This window comes from Prosopis cineraria, unplaced genomic scaffold, assembly GCF_029017545.1.
Source record: "Prosopis cineraria cultivar Desert tree isolate PC_DT_omini unplaced genomic scaffold, ASM2901754v1 PC8, whole genome shotgun sequence".
NCBI classification, from domain to species: domain Eukaryota; kingdom Viridiplantae; phylum Streptophyta; class Magnoliopsida; order Fabales; family Fabaceae; genus Prosopis; species Prosopis cineraria.
In genome coordinates, this window is record NW_026555339.1 from 3,089,823 (window position 1) to 3,103,945 (window position 14,123).

The 14,123-nt window shown below is 34.9% G+C and overlaps 2 protein-coding genes across 2 annotated transcripts; one reads left to right on the forward strand and one right to left on the reverse strand.

The window, feature by feature from the left end:
* The first annotated feature begins 3,725 nt into the window (after positions 1–3,725).
* On the forward strand, positions 3,726–5,666 carry LOC129318534 (cationic peroxidase 1-like). The gene is made up of 4 exons (XM_054963364.1): positions 3,726–3,999; positions 4,492–4,683; positions 4,780–4,945; positions 5,042–5,666. Exons 1-4 carry the CDS (start codon positions 3,775–3,777, stop codon positions 5,425–5,427), a joined length of 969 nt encoding a protein of 322 aa, XP_054819339.1. The 5' UTR covers positions 3,726–3,774; the 3' UTR covers positions 5,428–5,666.
* Positions 5,667–6,783: 1,117 nt separating this feature from the next.
* LOC129318620 (cationic peroxidase 1-like) lies at positions 6,784–8,218 on the reverse strand. Its single transcript, XM_054963476.1, has 3 exons — positions 7,941–8,218; positions 7,650–7,844; positions 6,784–7,551 (listed from the first exon to the last, which is right to left on the reverse strand). Exons 1-3 carry the CDS (start codon positions 8,151–8,153, stop codon positions 6,991–6,993), a joined length of 969 nt encoding a protein of 322 aa, XP_054819451.1. The 5' UTR covers positions 8,154–8,218; the 3' UTR covers positions 6,784–6,990.
* Positions 8,219–14,123: the final 5,905 nt, after the last annotated feature.

Sequence of the window (14,123 nt, forward strand, 5' to 3'; positions counted from 1 at the left end):
ATTAGTGTATTAAAAAAATAAAATATCAATAAATAATCAGTTCTCTTTCATACTTTTTCTCTCCTCTCAAAAAAAAAAATCTAGGAGAAATGACATTAAGAGCCTAAAAACAGAGTTTATTATACTTAGGGCCTAAATCAATTTGAAATTACTCTGCTTTGAGGCCCTAATTGCAATATTTTTTTAGAGCAAAAATACTATTTTACCCTTTGTTCCATTTAAATCAAAAATGATGCACGAACCTTCAAACAAACAAAACAAATGAAGCATGATTCACTGTTTTTCTTATCTTCTTTCCCATTTCACTAATCGTCGCTTTGTCGTTATCAATTTTCGTCGACGTGGATGAGTGTAAAAGTCATAGGTGTTGATAGATGAAGCACAGTCAAAGATTTTTCCTCTCTTTCTTGGACATCGCCAGCCATTATTGATCTTCTTCATCTTTTTGATTCGAGCGACATCGTATGTTTTTTGAAGCTTCTATCATTATTGCTTAGAGGTAAGGATCTTCAATTTTGTTTCTCCCTTATTGATTTAGTGCATGTGTGTCTTTTAGTTGTTGAAGTTGTAATAAGTATCTTGTGTGAAGCACAGATGTTTAAGCCTGCAAATTTACTTGCTTATTTGTGATTTTAATGTTGATATAGGCTAAAAGTTGCTGAACCATTTTGACTATGAAAGTTTTACAATGGATTAGTTGTTGTATAATAATGATAGTTGACTTATTTATATTATACTTTTACATGTGAATTGAATAAAATATAATCCAATATAAAAAAAATCTGTTATAAAAAATGTTGGAGTATTTGTTGTGCAAAAATAAACTTTGAGTTGTTGATTGTTGAGTTGTGCATTTTATTAAGCATAATCTAATAATAAATTGGAATCATATGACTTTTAAGTAAGAATATATGAATCTTATGTTGTGCATAGTGAATATTTTGTTGTACACTATTTGTCTAATTTGAGCATATCGTTAAGTCTAGCCTACTGATAAAGTAGAATTATATAAATTTTTAAATAAGAATATATGAATCTTATGTTGTGCATGGTGGATATTGTTATACATTGTTTGTCTACTTGTACATTTTGTTAAACCTAATCTATTAATATAAGCTAAAGATTGCTAAATCATTAAGTTGGCTATAAAAGTTTTAGAGTGAATTAATTATCATACAATAGTGATGGTTGACTTGTTCATATTAGACTTTGATATGTGAATTGAATAAAATATGACTCTCAATGTGAAGAAAATTTGCCGTCAAAGATGTTAGAATATCTACTATGTAAAAATGAACTTTGAATTGCTTATGTTTAACTTTGAGTTGTGTAAAATAAAAGTTGGGTTTCTATATGTAGATATTTACCTAGTTTAATTTGTTCATTGTAGATTAAAATAAAAGAAGATTTATCATTGTTCAAGATATGGGGAGGCTGAACACAATGGCAAGACATGTAAGAATCTTAACCTAGCATGAGAAGTAGTCACATTGTTCCTTTTTGATGTATGTAGAAAACTATAATTATGTATATAGAAGCATTCCTAAGTAATATTTTTTTGGTAATTGAGAATCACAGATATTTTTTTGGTTGTATATAGAGAAGCAATCATTAGATGTTTTGAATATAGAGGTTAGCTTTTTGTATATATTAGACTTGAAATATTATGTCAAATTTTATGTGGGTACTTGTTTCAGTAGTTAGGCTAGTACCAATGTGAAATTCTACATATTTGATGTAATTATCTTTCTTAACATTGAAAATGTATGAACTTTTTGTTGAGCATGCGTGAACATCGTCTTGTACATAGTGGATATTGTATTATGCATAGTCTGTCTAATTTGTCATTTTTGTTGAGCCTTGGCTTGTGAAATATTAGAAATGCATAGACTTTCTATTAAGCATGCGTGAACATTGTTTTGTGTATAGTGGATGTTGCTCGTGTATGGTTTGCCTAACTTGTCATTTTGTTGAGCCTCGACTAGTGAAATATTCAAAATACATGGACTTTCTATTGAGCATACGTGGACATAGTCTAGTGTATAGTAGATGTTGTATTGTGCATAGTTTGCTTTGTCACTTTTGTTAGAGCCTAAGCTAGTAAAATATTCAAAATTTATAAACTTTCTGTTGAGCATATATAGACATCATCTTGTACTTAGTGGATGTTGTGTCGTATATGATCTATTCTGTTGCTTCGAGGGTTCGCATAGGTTCTAAATTCAAATCAAACAAAGGATAAAATTGTATTTTGGTGTGAAATAATATTGCAATTAGAGTTCTAGGCTTATAGAGCAAGTTCAGATTGATTTAAGCCCTAAGTATAATAAACTTTTTTTTAAGACCTTTAATGCCATTTCTTCCAAAAACCAACCTGAAATAGATTTGTAGAGAAGCCAAACACAACTTCATTGGCAATGGTCCTACATGGAGGAAAGAGAAAGGGAATTTGAACATATACTCCTTCCAGACCACACCTAATAAAAATAATTTTTAGTTTAAAATATGACATATTATAATAATTAAATTACTTTTTTAATTTTACTTTTTTATTAACGTAAAAGCATTTAATGTAATTATATTATTATTTAAAATAAAAAATAAAGATAGAAATATATCTATATTTTTTTATGACATAAAAAATTATTTTTTTTAAAAATATGTGAAATGATTGTACTGTAATAAAAATTGGAGGAAGTACACTCACCGCTGATCATTAGGCAATGTTCTACCATGCGAGATAGTCGGATACCCTTAACTGTACATTTATAGTTTTATACCTAAACCTCTCTCATATGTGTACTGCCTAAAGTTGACTTCTTCAGCCACGTTAAAGAAAATTAATGAAGTGTTTTACTTCGTGTACATAAACTTTTTGGGATTTGGTATTGCAAAAGACACCGCTATTGGGGTAGTAGTTACATAAAAGAGAAAATGACAAAAGTGATAACTTAAATTAATGGCACTCTGAAACTTACGCAATGTATATTATATTTTGTTATATTATATTATATATATATATATGTATGTATATATATTTGTACGTTACATGCATGTGGCTTTCTATGAAATGTTTGATGGATATTAATAATGGAAAGGTATCAAACCAGTTTGATTAGTCAAAGCAGATATTGCCACGCCCTTCTCTTTGGATGATGCGTACATAGTGTAGCGTCAATATCCGTCTCTTCTGATGTGGCGTTTCTTAAAATATTAACAAGCTAATAAGAGAGTTCAAATGTGAGTAGTTAATCGTACTTTTGATTCATTTCTGTAAACAAGCTAATGCGTAAATCCTGAATATATACAAAATCAGTTAACAAAGATTGATTTGGCAAAGATTCAGCCTAAATCCCATTATTTATATGAGTCTATAGTAAATAATACGTAAATACATCTGAGTCATCTTTCATAATAATAATGTTATTTATCATGAATCTCTAGCAGATCATATTATTATTATTATTATTATTTGATGGCTAGCTCTTTGTACCTAGTAAAATACTGTATCTATAAACATTGCGTAGACAGAATTTTTAAATAATATAATGCGGTACTGATGAATTATTGTTGATGAAGAAAAGAAATATTGTATGGAGATTTATATATGCTTTCACCAAAGGTACCAGGATTTGACCAAATATTTTAATTTCTAAGTGGGGAATGTCCAATATGGAGCGCGCATGCCTCGATTCAGTACTATAAATAAAGCCTCGAGGATGATTGTTTTCCTCAAGTGCAAACGCAGAAACATCACTGAGATTGTGGTGTGTGATGACTCAATCGAAAATGGCTGTCTCAGATTGTTACAAAGCTTGCTTGTGTGTGTTATTGATGGTGTTTGGGTTGGCTTGTGGTCAGCTAACTTCAAATTTCTACGGCACATCTTGCCCCACGGCTCTCTCCATCATAAGATCTGCTGTGGTCAGTGCAGTTTACAAAGAGCATCGCATGGGCGCTTCCTTGCTTCGTCTCCATTTCCACGACTGCTTTGTCAATGCACGCTCTCTCGCTCTCTCTCTCTCTCTCTCTCTCTCTCTCTATCTATCTATCTATTATCTAGCTCATTCATGCCCATTCATATCAACATTGTGTAATCACAAAAGTAGTTAAGATTAATAACACTATATATTGTGTGGATCGAAATATTGGTATTTATGGTTTGGTTTTCCAATCCTTGATTATCAGTGAACTAATCTATATACAGTTCTAGAGTCTGTCAAGTTAATTCTTGAGCCCTGGTAAGTCAATTTGAATTTTCAGAAAACTTGGTAATAGTGTTGGGCAGGGGATGGATCTAGGAAGAAAAACATTGTCATGATAGCTCTTTTATTGCCTGAAAACTATGAGTTGACGTGTTAAGAACAGACAAACCTCTTTGTTTGAATTGCCCCAGAAGAATTGAGTTTAAACTTCTAGATGATCATGATCATCGGCTACACATTTCAATTAACTGTGTGGATGATGAAATGAAATTTAATCTCTGTACAGGGGTGTGACGCGTCAGTGCTGTTAGATGACACGTCGAGCTTCACAGGGGAGAAGACAGCAGCAGCAAACACGAATTCCCTGAGAGGTTTCGAAGTGATCGACGACATCAAATCCAAGTTGGAGGCTGCTTGTCCAGGAGTTGTTTCTTGTGCTGATATTCTAGTTGTTGCAGCTCGTGATTCTGTTGTATCTGTAAGTTCATTATTGAGAATCATACGATTTCTGCAGAAAGTTGATATTTACACACTTCGAACTCACCGTGTTGTAAAAATATATATAATTTCCTAGTTGGGTGGGCCATCATGGACAGTAGAGTTAGGCAGAAGAGACTCAACCACAGCAAGTAAAGATGCAGCCACTCAGGATATTCCATCTCCTTTAATGGATCTCAATGCCCTTATCAAAGCCTTTTCCGATAAGGGTTTTACCGCAAAGGAAATGGTAACCCTCTCAGGTAAATTTGCATAACTTCTCGACTTAATTTCTCAAGGAGCTGATCAGCTGAAACCTTAATAATCATCCTGAAATTTGCATGCACGTGCTTACGTAGGAGCTCACACAACGGGACAAGCGAGATGCCAGTTATTCCGAGGTCGGATATACAACGAAACCACCATTGACACAGACTTTGCAACGTCAGTGAAATCCAAGTGTCCTAGCCTTGGCAACGACGACGACCTGTCGCCACTGGATGTGACCACCAATGTTCTGTTCGACAACGCTTATTACAAGAACTTGGTGAACAAGAAAGGGCTTCTTCATTCGGATCAACAGCTCTTCAGTGGTGGCTCCACCGACTCTCAGGTCACTTCCTACAGCACCAACCCTTCGTCTTTCTTCCAAGACTTTGCTACTGCTATGGTCAAGATGGGAAACCTTAGCCCTTTGACCGGCTCTAGTGGTCAGATTCGCACTAATTGCCGCAAGGTTAACTGATCATGACGATGATGATTCATCTGCAGAACATGCTCTGTTTTAATTTGTTATGTTTGTTATCTAGTAATTCCATGTTTAATTTTTCTGGTGTTTGCTAGCGTATTATGTGGATCCAGTTACAAGTAATTAATGATCGTCTAAGTTGTAACGTATTCTCATGCATACGCTCTCCCTCAAAACGGAGATGGATGTGCTGGTTTGGTTTTATTCGAAATTTAGTAATGATTTGTTTCCCTCCACTGTCTAGCTAGCGTTCTTACAACACAAGTTTCTCCTTCTTCCAGTCGTATATATATGCCTCTCAACGTATTGTGCTTGCTTTTAAGTGAAACTTGAAAAATTCATGAGGATTTTCTTAAAAAAAAAAAAAAAGGGCAAAGCATATATCAGGTTCTCAAGTCTCAACCTTTTCTTTCCGCATATGTATGAGTTCCGAAACCAGACCCGTATATACAATCATACGCATGCCTTTTATTTTATTTATTTATTTGTTTGTTTATTTTTTTGCGATGCTGTCATTCATATGCTTTATTACTTCCTTGTCCTCCCTGGGAGTACGTAAAGGAATTCGCTCACAAAAAAAAGAAAAAAATGAAAAAAGGGGGAAGCAAATATTAATATAAAAATAAAAATAAAAAAAATTAAAGGGATCCTATTCTAATGTAGGATCCAATATAAGGGCGCTGTAGTAAATGAGAATTAATCTGATTAATGAATAACTGGAGTAAGAGTAGGCAGCGGATTCAAAAAATAAACAGTATATGTTCTATATACGTATGACTAAATGTATTTTCTGAAAAAAATTAATTAGTTATATACTCTCTGCATCAAAATTGTTACCCTGACTTTAATCCTTGCATACGGAGTTATATCTTCTAACAAATAAACAGCAAAGATTTCCCAAACTTAGAAAAGTTCAACTGCGTCACGCCATGGCATGTGAAGGGCAAACCTCATTGGAGGGAGCGATTGGGGACAAGTTCCCACAACAAGGAAATTTTTTAGTTGTAGTGGTAGCAGTTGACAAGATATAGATGAAAAGCTCAGAATTATCAATGCATATAAATAGCGGTTGTTCTCTGTCGTTCTCTTTACTCAAAATTAATTACAGTGAATATATCCATGAGAAATTGGTAGGGATATTTGAGGACCATGATGTAGATATATTTACCAAAAAAGGACCAAGATTATTCAAGTGAATTAACATTGTAACTTTAATTTACTTAATTTTCATATACTTGAAGGACCTTGGTCCTTTTTCCCCAATTTTGCCTGTATTCATGGAATGTATGTCTGATTTTTGCATGATTTTACACGTAAACTAATATATAAGCAATGCTTTTACATGAAAAAAAATTAACTGCAGGCCCATGAAGGCCAGTAATTATCATATTTGTTGAAACTTGAAGCACACAAATCTCATGCATATATAATTAATTACACTTACCAACTGAATACTCAACTGACTTCGTCTAGACATCCTTCAATTTATTTAATTAATGAATAATCTGAAGCATTCTTGACTTGGCATGATATCTCTAGCGCGCAGTTGTCCAGTTTTATTTAGTTGATTTTTCTGCAATTGACTCGAATCTCACCCTCATATCCTGTAAGAGGCTTCATGTTACCCATCTTGACCATGGAAACTCCAAAATCTCTAGCAAAAGCGAACACGTTTTGACTGTACAGCTTCACCAGTCTGTCACTTTTACCACCATCTCCCCTAAACAGCTCTTGATCAGAATGAAGAAGACCCTTCTTCTTGATCAGAGCGCTGTAATAGTTAGTGTCAACTCTTGCAGGTGTGAAATCCAATGGCGCAAGATTGTCGTCCCCTCCGATTCTGGGACAAGTGTACGTCAAGCTGGCTCGAAAGCTATGGTCTATGTTCGAGTCACTGTAGAGCCTGTCTCGGAAGGTGGTGCAGCGAGCTTGGCCGATGGTGTGGCCGCCGGAGAGGACGACCAAGTCCTTGAGGTTTAGCCCGTGAGACTGGAAATTAGCGACAAGCTGTGAGAAGTTGAAGAATGGTGGAGGAAGGTTCGTGTTCGCTGCGTCTCTGCTTGCCATTCTTGCATCTCTTCTCCCTAACAGTACTGGGTAATGAAACAGTGGACCTCCCAACTGAAAACATATAAGTATTACTGATAATGTATCAAGTTAGAGTGTATGAAACTCAAAAGCCTACAGAGACAGATAATATGGACCTAGCTAGTACTTACGATTGAGACAGAATCACGAGCTGCTATAGCTAAGATATCAGCACATGAAACGACAGGCCGTTTGCAAGCTTTGTCGACAGCTGCTTTGATTCGATCGACCACCTCGAAACCTCTGACGGAGTTTATATTTGGGAAGGCTGTCTTCTCCCCAATGAAGGCAGGAGTGTCATCTAGCAGAAGCGATCCATCACATCCCTGTACACACACACTAACATTAATTGAGTTCATCATGAGAATAATTAAGCGACATATGTAAGAACAGTATATGGGTGTCGTTTAACTATAGCTTACGTTGACGAAGCAGTCGTGGAAGTGCAAACGCAGTAAGGAAGCACCCATGCGTCGTTCACGGTGGATTGCGCGTTGAACGACAGACCTGATGATTGGAAGAGCCTGAGGGCATACTTTCTCGTAGAAATCAGGAGTGAGCTGAGCGCAGGTACTGTACGCGACTAAACTGAGCAAAAGAAGCACGAAAAAAGATTGAAGATTTAGAGAAGCCATAATTGATGGCTTTGAGGATATAATGATAAGGGATCGATTGGCTTTTTGAGTTTGTGAGTATATGTCGTAAGGTTTTGGAAATGGGTTTAAATAGAAGGGAGTGCGGCGGGCAACGGCTGGCTGAGTCGTCGCTTCATAAATATGATATTAATTCGTTTGCTTATTGCATGGATTATCTATTTAATTAATCATTCGTGTTATTTAATATAGCATTGACCCAGATGCAATGTTTGCTTGAGAATGATCATCGTCCTTCAATTGTCGCAACCCTTTTTTAAAAAAATAAATAAAGGCTGTGAAAAAGACTGCATGAGAAAGGGATCCCCTCGGAATATTTAGCTTAATATATACGACAATGATGATCTACAAAATTTATACACCCAAAGGGAGAAAGTCGGAATAAAATGTTATTGCTCCGTGCATGTGACGAGCATTTTCGGCTAACCAATAAGCGCGAAAATTTGGTAGTTATTGCTATTCTAGTTATGATATGTATACAAAAATATGGAGGAATTTAATAATGGAACTTAATTCCACGCCATGTTGATCCATTATCTAACTTAAAACCAAAGGATAGTAAGGTGTATGATTAACATGATGAAAAGAAGTCATTAATAAAAAAATTATGACGAAAAGAAATTTATAAATTAAATAAAAATAGTTTTATGACTAAAAAATAAAAAGTAAACGATGTTAAATAATAATGACAAAAGATGTCAAGACTGGAAAACCTGTGCTAGTAATTAAGAGTTCAAACTCTCTTTTGTAACAAAAGATAAACATTAGCTATATGATCACTGCAACCTACTAAAAATTTAACAACTTCAATGTCTTATTTAAAATTAAATTAATATGTATATTATAAAACAAAAAATTGATTAAAAAAGGGCTAATTAATTTGAGTTTGTTTCTTATAAACATTTATCTCCGAATATTAAAATATTTATTCAGACAAAAGCATTAAAAACTTTTTTTTACCAGTTCAATCAATGATGAAATAATCAACTTCACAAAATTTTGTTTCATTCCTTTTGGGAATCGACTAGATCAAATAAAATCACATTTAATATATTACAATTTTTAACCCAACCAAACCGCGACGATTCTATTATTATTATTATTATTAAAGCCAAATGTCAGAATGTAATTAAAAAATGAGCAAAAATTTTGGAGGTGCATCAGGGCATGGGACTGGAATATGGTGGGGCATTATAATATATGATAATCTGATGCGTTATATGTTAGTGATGAATTTTTATGTTGAAAGAATGTAGTTAGATTCTAAAAAATGAGTTGGAAGTATATTCGAACAATCACAAATTCAATAATTTTAATTATTATAGATGAGATATTTAAATTTTAAATGTAACTCAAATTTTGAAGAAGATTCTTGTTTGTAGTCTTTGAGGATACTTTCTAATATTTTTTAAAATTTTATCAGAAGTTTAATTACCATTAGTTCCTTCTTTTTTTCCTTTTTTTTTTTGGGATAAATTTTTTTTTTCTCTTTTTGTTGAACTGACTTTGTCTACGTTAGAATTTAACAACGAGCTGGCAACCAGCCGGAACCGAGCAATTTCTGTTGACGAAGTCGAATGAAAATAACTGCATGTTCTGCCCATAGAAAACCCCCGGAAAAAAACAGGGAGGGAAGGACGGCTCTTACATAATTTTATAATTTGGTAGCTGAAATCAATTGATGTCACAAACGTGTAAGCAACTTGTAGTTCTTTATTTTTGCCAAAAAAAAATTATAGAGTAGTTCTTTAATTTATCTGGGGAAAAACAATGCAGATCATGCTGTATTAGAAAATAAAATCGAGAAAGTCAGATGTATGAAACAATAATTTCAATAGTCAGGAGTTTTGCTTCATGTGGCACTTCAACTTCAGTTTTTAAAGAATAGCTAGTGATGCATACAAGTTAAATTCTTGCATTGCCCCTTTTTAATCTTAATGCGGGTTTTGGTTTTTAGCCATTTTTAAGATGAAGCCAAGCATGCTCTTAGTCTAATATAACTCTCTCATGCTTATATCAACAAAAATAATGATAACAACAACAACAACAACTCTCTCATGCCACATTGTAAAGAGTAAAAAAGGGTTAACGTCTAATTCTGAGTGGAAAAAATACTCTTCTGTTAGTATGCTGTTTGTTCTCTCATTTTCTGGTTACCTGTCATTGCAGGGGCCCATTATCTTTTGATTTGGCACCCAACCTATAACTTTCTTTGACCTCTAACGTGAGAATCTCCCTCTTCGGTAAGCGCTTCAAGTTCTCTTACTTTTGTCGTTATTCCCCAATGTGCTATTTGTTTTGTTGTTTCAAGCCACATAAATTCAGAGTCGAGACCTATATGTCAATGCATTTGCGAGAAGCATCCGAAGAAGCGGAACAAGGCATTGTATGGCACGACCCCTTGGCGAAGGCATCCATAGATCAATGGTTAGAGGTGGAAGGGTAGAGTATAAACCTGCCCGCCTTGGTTCTGGCGTTTCAGCTCGTGTATGCTCCTTGAACGAAGTTCAAACAAGATGAGGGAGCCATCAATGTAAACATAGAAAAACTGGCCAAAATGCCCAAAATTTAGTAGTGTAAAAGCCTAAAATGCTTGCTATGGTGGCTAAAAACTTCGGTTAGTGGCTTCATCTTTGTATGACCTCTGACAAGGACAACAGTAACCCATTACTGGTTGTCACTTTGTTCTTCCTTATTGGATACCATCTTCGGATATCACGGTTAGACAACTTTTTCTTCAATTCTAAAGGGCAAAGTTCCTTCCTTTCTATGATAACAGTCAAGGGTGATGGGCTAGTCTTTTGTGAAATTAGTTTATTTGTTAAGTTCGCTTCTTTTTTTTGCATCTATTGCCAATAATTTGTTCTTAATTCAGTGCAGGAATTGCCTTTTTTGAAGTCAATTCTGTAGTTGATATAGAAGTAGATGATGATTACATGGAGTGTGTGCATGTGGCCAGACGAAGGGCCATGGAGGCTCAAAAGGTTCTTGAATGAAAGGGGAAGTATTTTTCCACTATCGACGATGATTTGGAGAGGTCAAGAGGAGCTGAAGCTAAACCAAGAAGGCTTCATAGTTGAAATGGGATCAAGATGAAATTAGTTTTAGAGAGCATATTGTTCGACATATGTGGATTTTAGTGTATCGAGTTTCGGATTCTATTTTCCGTGGAATTAAGTGCATCGATCTGATTTGAATGTTATGTATATGTCATTTTTCCTCTAGACTTAAGATGCATCACAATAAAGAAGAGAGCCATGTATCTGGTTAGAAAAAATGACGGTTAACCATGTCAAAGGGTCAAATGGAGTTTGCTTCGGTCTCATGTCATGCCACATCAGAAAACATACAAAAGACTTCAAGGCCCATTAACAGAAAGGCATTTTTGCTTTTTTAAAAAATAGTTTAACAAAAAAATTTTTCTCACTTAAAAGCATAAAATAGCTAACACTCCTAAAAAATAAGTATAAAGATAAAAATGAAAAGTTCATAATCTCAACGGTAATAAAATAAGATTTTTGAATGCCATGAAGAATGTTGTATCCCAATGGTATTAATCTGTACCGCCATCTTTCTTTCTTTTTGGGGTAAAATATACATGCAAGGTGAGGAATAGACTCGTTCAGGGTCAACGAAGATCCCTCGGAACGGTGCACGCGGTAACAACGAATTTAATAATATCAAACACCAATGGTGTGTGTATTAAACAAGAGCTTAATGTATTATCACTGTAGCTTCTTGCGCAAGCTCAAGTACAATTAATTTCATTTTTTTCACCATGAAACAGTTTCTCCAATTTCTTCTCATCAATATCAACATATGTACAAAGTTAAATCTGAATCATTGCAGTTCCCATCTGAATGCCAGAGGCTTTTTTTTTTTTTTCTTTTTGCCCAAACTGGGAAGTAAATTACGTAAATCCCGTGATTGGTTGGACAATAGTTATAGTTGATATGTTATTTCCCCTCTTTTGTTAATTAGAGGATTGAAAAAATCAAGGTACATTAAGAAAATCATCAAGGTCAATCAACTCCCTACAATCAGGAGGGGGTACAGTAAACACGAAGAAATCATCACAAATGCTATGTTAAGCAATCTTGGAGTGTTCTGCACATTAACAGGCTTAACTTGGAACTTTGGATTTATCCACCATTTTTTATTTTTTTTCAGTTTCATCTCGAAACCGTTCCGGGTTTCGCAAACACAAACCTGATAGAGCCATGTAACATATAATATTGAGTTGAACAAGCATAAGAAGGACATACTATCTTACTAGCAGTTGGATAAGCAAAATGACCATGATTTCTTAAAAAATTCTGAATTTAGGGAGATAAGTCAGAAGAGAAATTCAGTGCATGAATAATCCCTTATTAGAATAGAAATGTCCCACCAAGGGTGCAAAAAATCCCTTCTTTCAAGGCTGAGGCACCGTCAAGAAAGAAGGCCATGAATTAAAAATAATGATCAATAGCCAACTAGTATTCTCAAGCAGACTCTAGAGATAACACCTAGCCCATAATAAAACGGAGACCTACTGCCTGTAGTTGATATCTTGTCTCATAACAGTTGTCTTAGTTGTAAATGTCCAGGTCACAGTTTGGTGTGCTAAATTTAGTCTTTACCGTCATTCGTCTCTTACTTTCCCAGTTATGCATCCCTTGCGAAACCAAAAGAAATACAGAACTAGAAACAAGGGCTTATTTATTGGTTGTAAACTGTAGCAATATGATCAAATAGTCAATCACAGTCACAGACAACCCAATAAATTCAAAGACGATACATACACGAAGTCCTACATTTGAGTTAATATCAACAACGATGAAAGTCAAGATCCCAACAACATAAGAGACTAGTTACAAAAACGAGGCCCAAATGTTAGTATGCACTCCAGAGTAAATGCACATTACCAAGATGCCATAAAATAGATGTCGCCAATTGAACCGCAAAAAATTAGTATGAAACCTTGGTTTCAGTATCAAATTCCTCTGGTTTCAGCCAAATATACATGTCAACCGTCCAGCTCTTCCATTCTATACATCATTTGGCTTGTAATGATTGTGAACACGACTAAAACCAGAGTGATTGAGGTTGACTCAAATTCCATACCATATTCAGCACTAAAAATATTCAGCCACGGGTGCTGCTTGGGCTTGTTTTGGTTTTAATTTGACCCACACTTTTTAATTAGACACGCAACGTAGGTCATTACAATGATATCAAATCGCACTGTATGTCAATATTCCATAAATCAAGTGGCCAGCTCCATCATGACGAACACTGCATTTAAGGGCTATTAAGACGCCTGAACACAATATGTCTTGGGACACTTTGTCTCCTTTTTGTGGAAATCTTTGTTTGGCTCTTTCTTATTATTTCAGATTATAGCTAAAAGCAACTAGTAGCTAAACTTTAGAGGCTAAAATCCCCACCGAAGGCAAAGCATTTTTTATTTTTTATTTTAATCTGTAATACTTGAACATATTAATGAACAGAATTGATGTACATGTGAAGAATTAGCAAGTGTCTGCCCCTCTAATAGTAGATCTAAATTCTAGCTATCGAGTTTAGAGATCAATGATCATTTATGTCTAAGCTACTCAGTTCTGTAAACAAGGGGTATTGAAACGTTCTAGTAGTCAAGCTCTCCACTGTGATCCTCATTCAAAATTGTATGTGATGATAAAATATTGCTTTCACAGATTCCAAGACAAACAAAGGAACATCAAAATGATCTGACGGGCGCAGAGCTCAACTCTCCCAGGGTACTGGCCCAAGTTGGATTGAGAAGTCAGAGGCAGTGACAGTAAATTGGTGTTTGTGGAGGGCAGTACAGGTATCTCCGAGGAACATTATCCACCCTAGAACTGTGGTATAGGATGTCACGCAAATGGCCATTTTTCATGAGAGGGAGGCTTAATTCAATTCAGAGATTATAGATATGTTTGCTCCAGC

Bases quoted from the DNA above. Each gene is read 5' to 3' on its own strand.
- LOC129318620 (XM_054963476.1), bottom strand. From the start codon at position 8,153: ATGGCTTCTCTAAATCTTCAATCTTTTTTCGTGCTTCTTTTGCTCAGT. The intron at 7,845-7,940 runs GTAAGCTATAGT...GTGTGTGTACAG, and splicing joins TCCACGACTGCTTCGTCAAC to GGATGTGATGGATCGCTTCT. The intron at 7,552-7,649 runs GTAAGTACTAGC...ATATGTTTTCAG, and splicing joins CTCGTGATTCTGTCTCAATC to TTGGGAGGTCCACTGTTTCA.
- LOC129318534 (XM_054963364.1), top strand. From the start codon at position 3,775: ATGACTCAATCGAAAATGGCTGTCTCAGATTGTTACAAAGCTTGCTTG. The intron at 4,684-4,779 runs GTAAGTTCATTA...ATAATTTCCTAG, and splicing joins CTCGTGATTCTGTTGTATCT to TTGGGTGGGCCATCATGGAC. The intron at 4,946-5,041 runs GTAAATTTGCAT...GTGCTTACGTAG, and splicing joins GGAAATGGTAACCCTCTCAG to GAGCTCACACAACGGGACAA.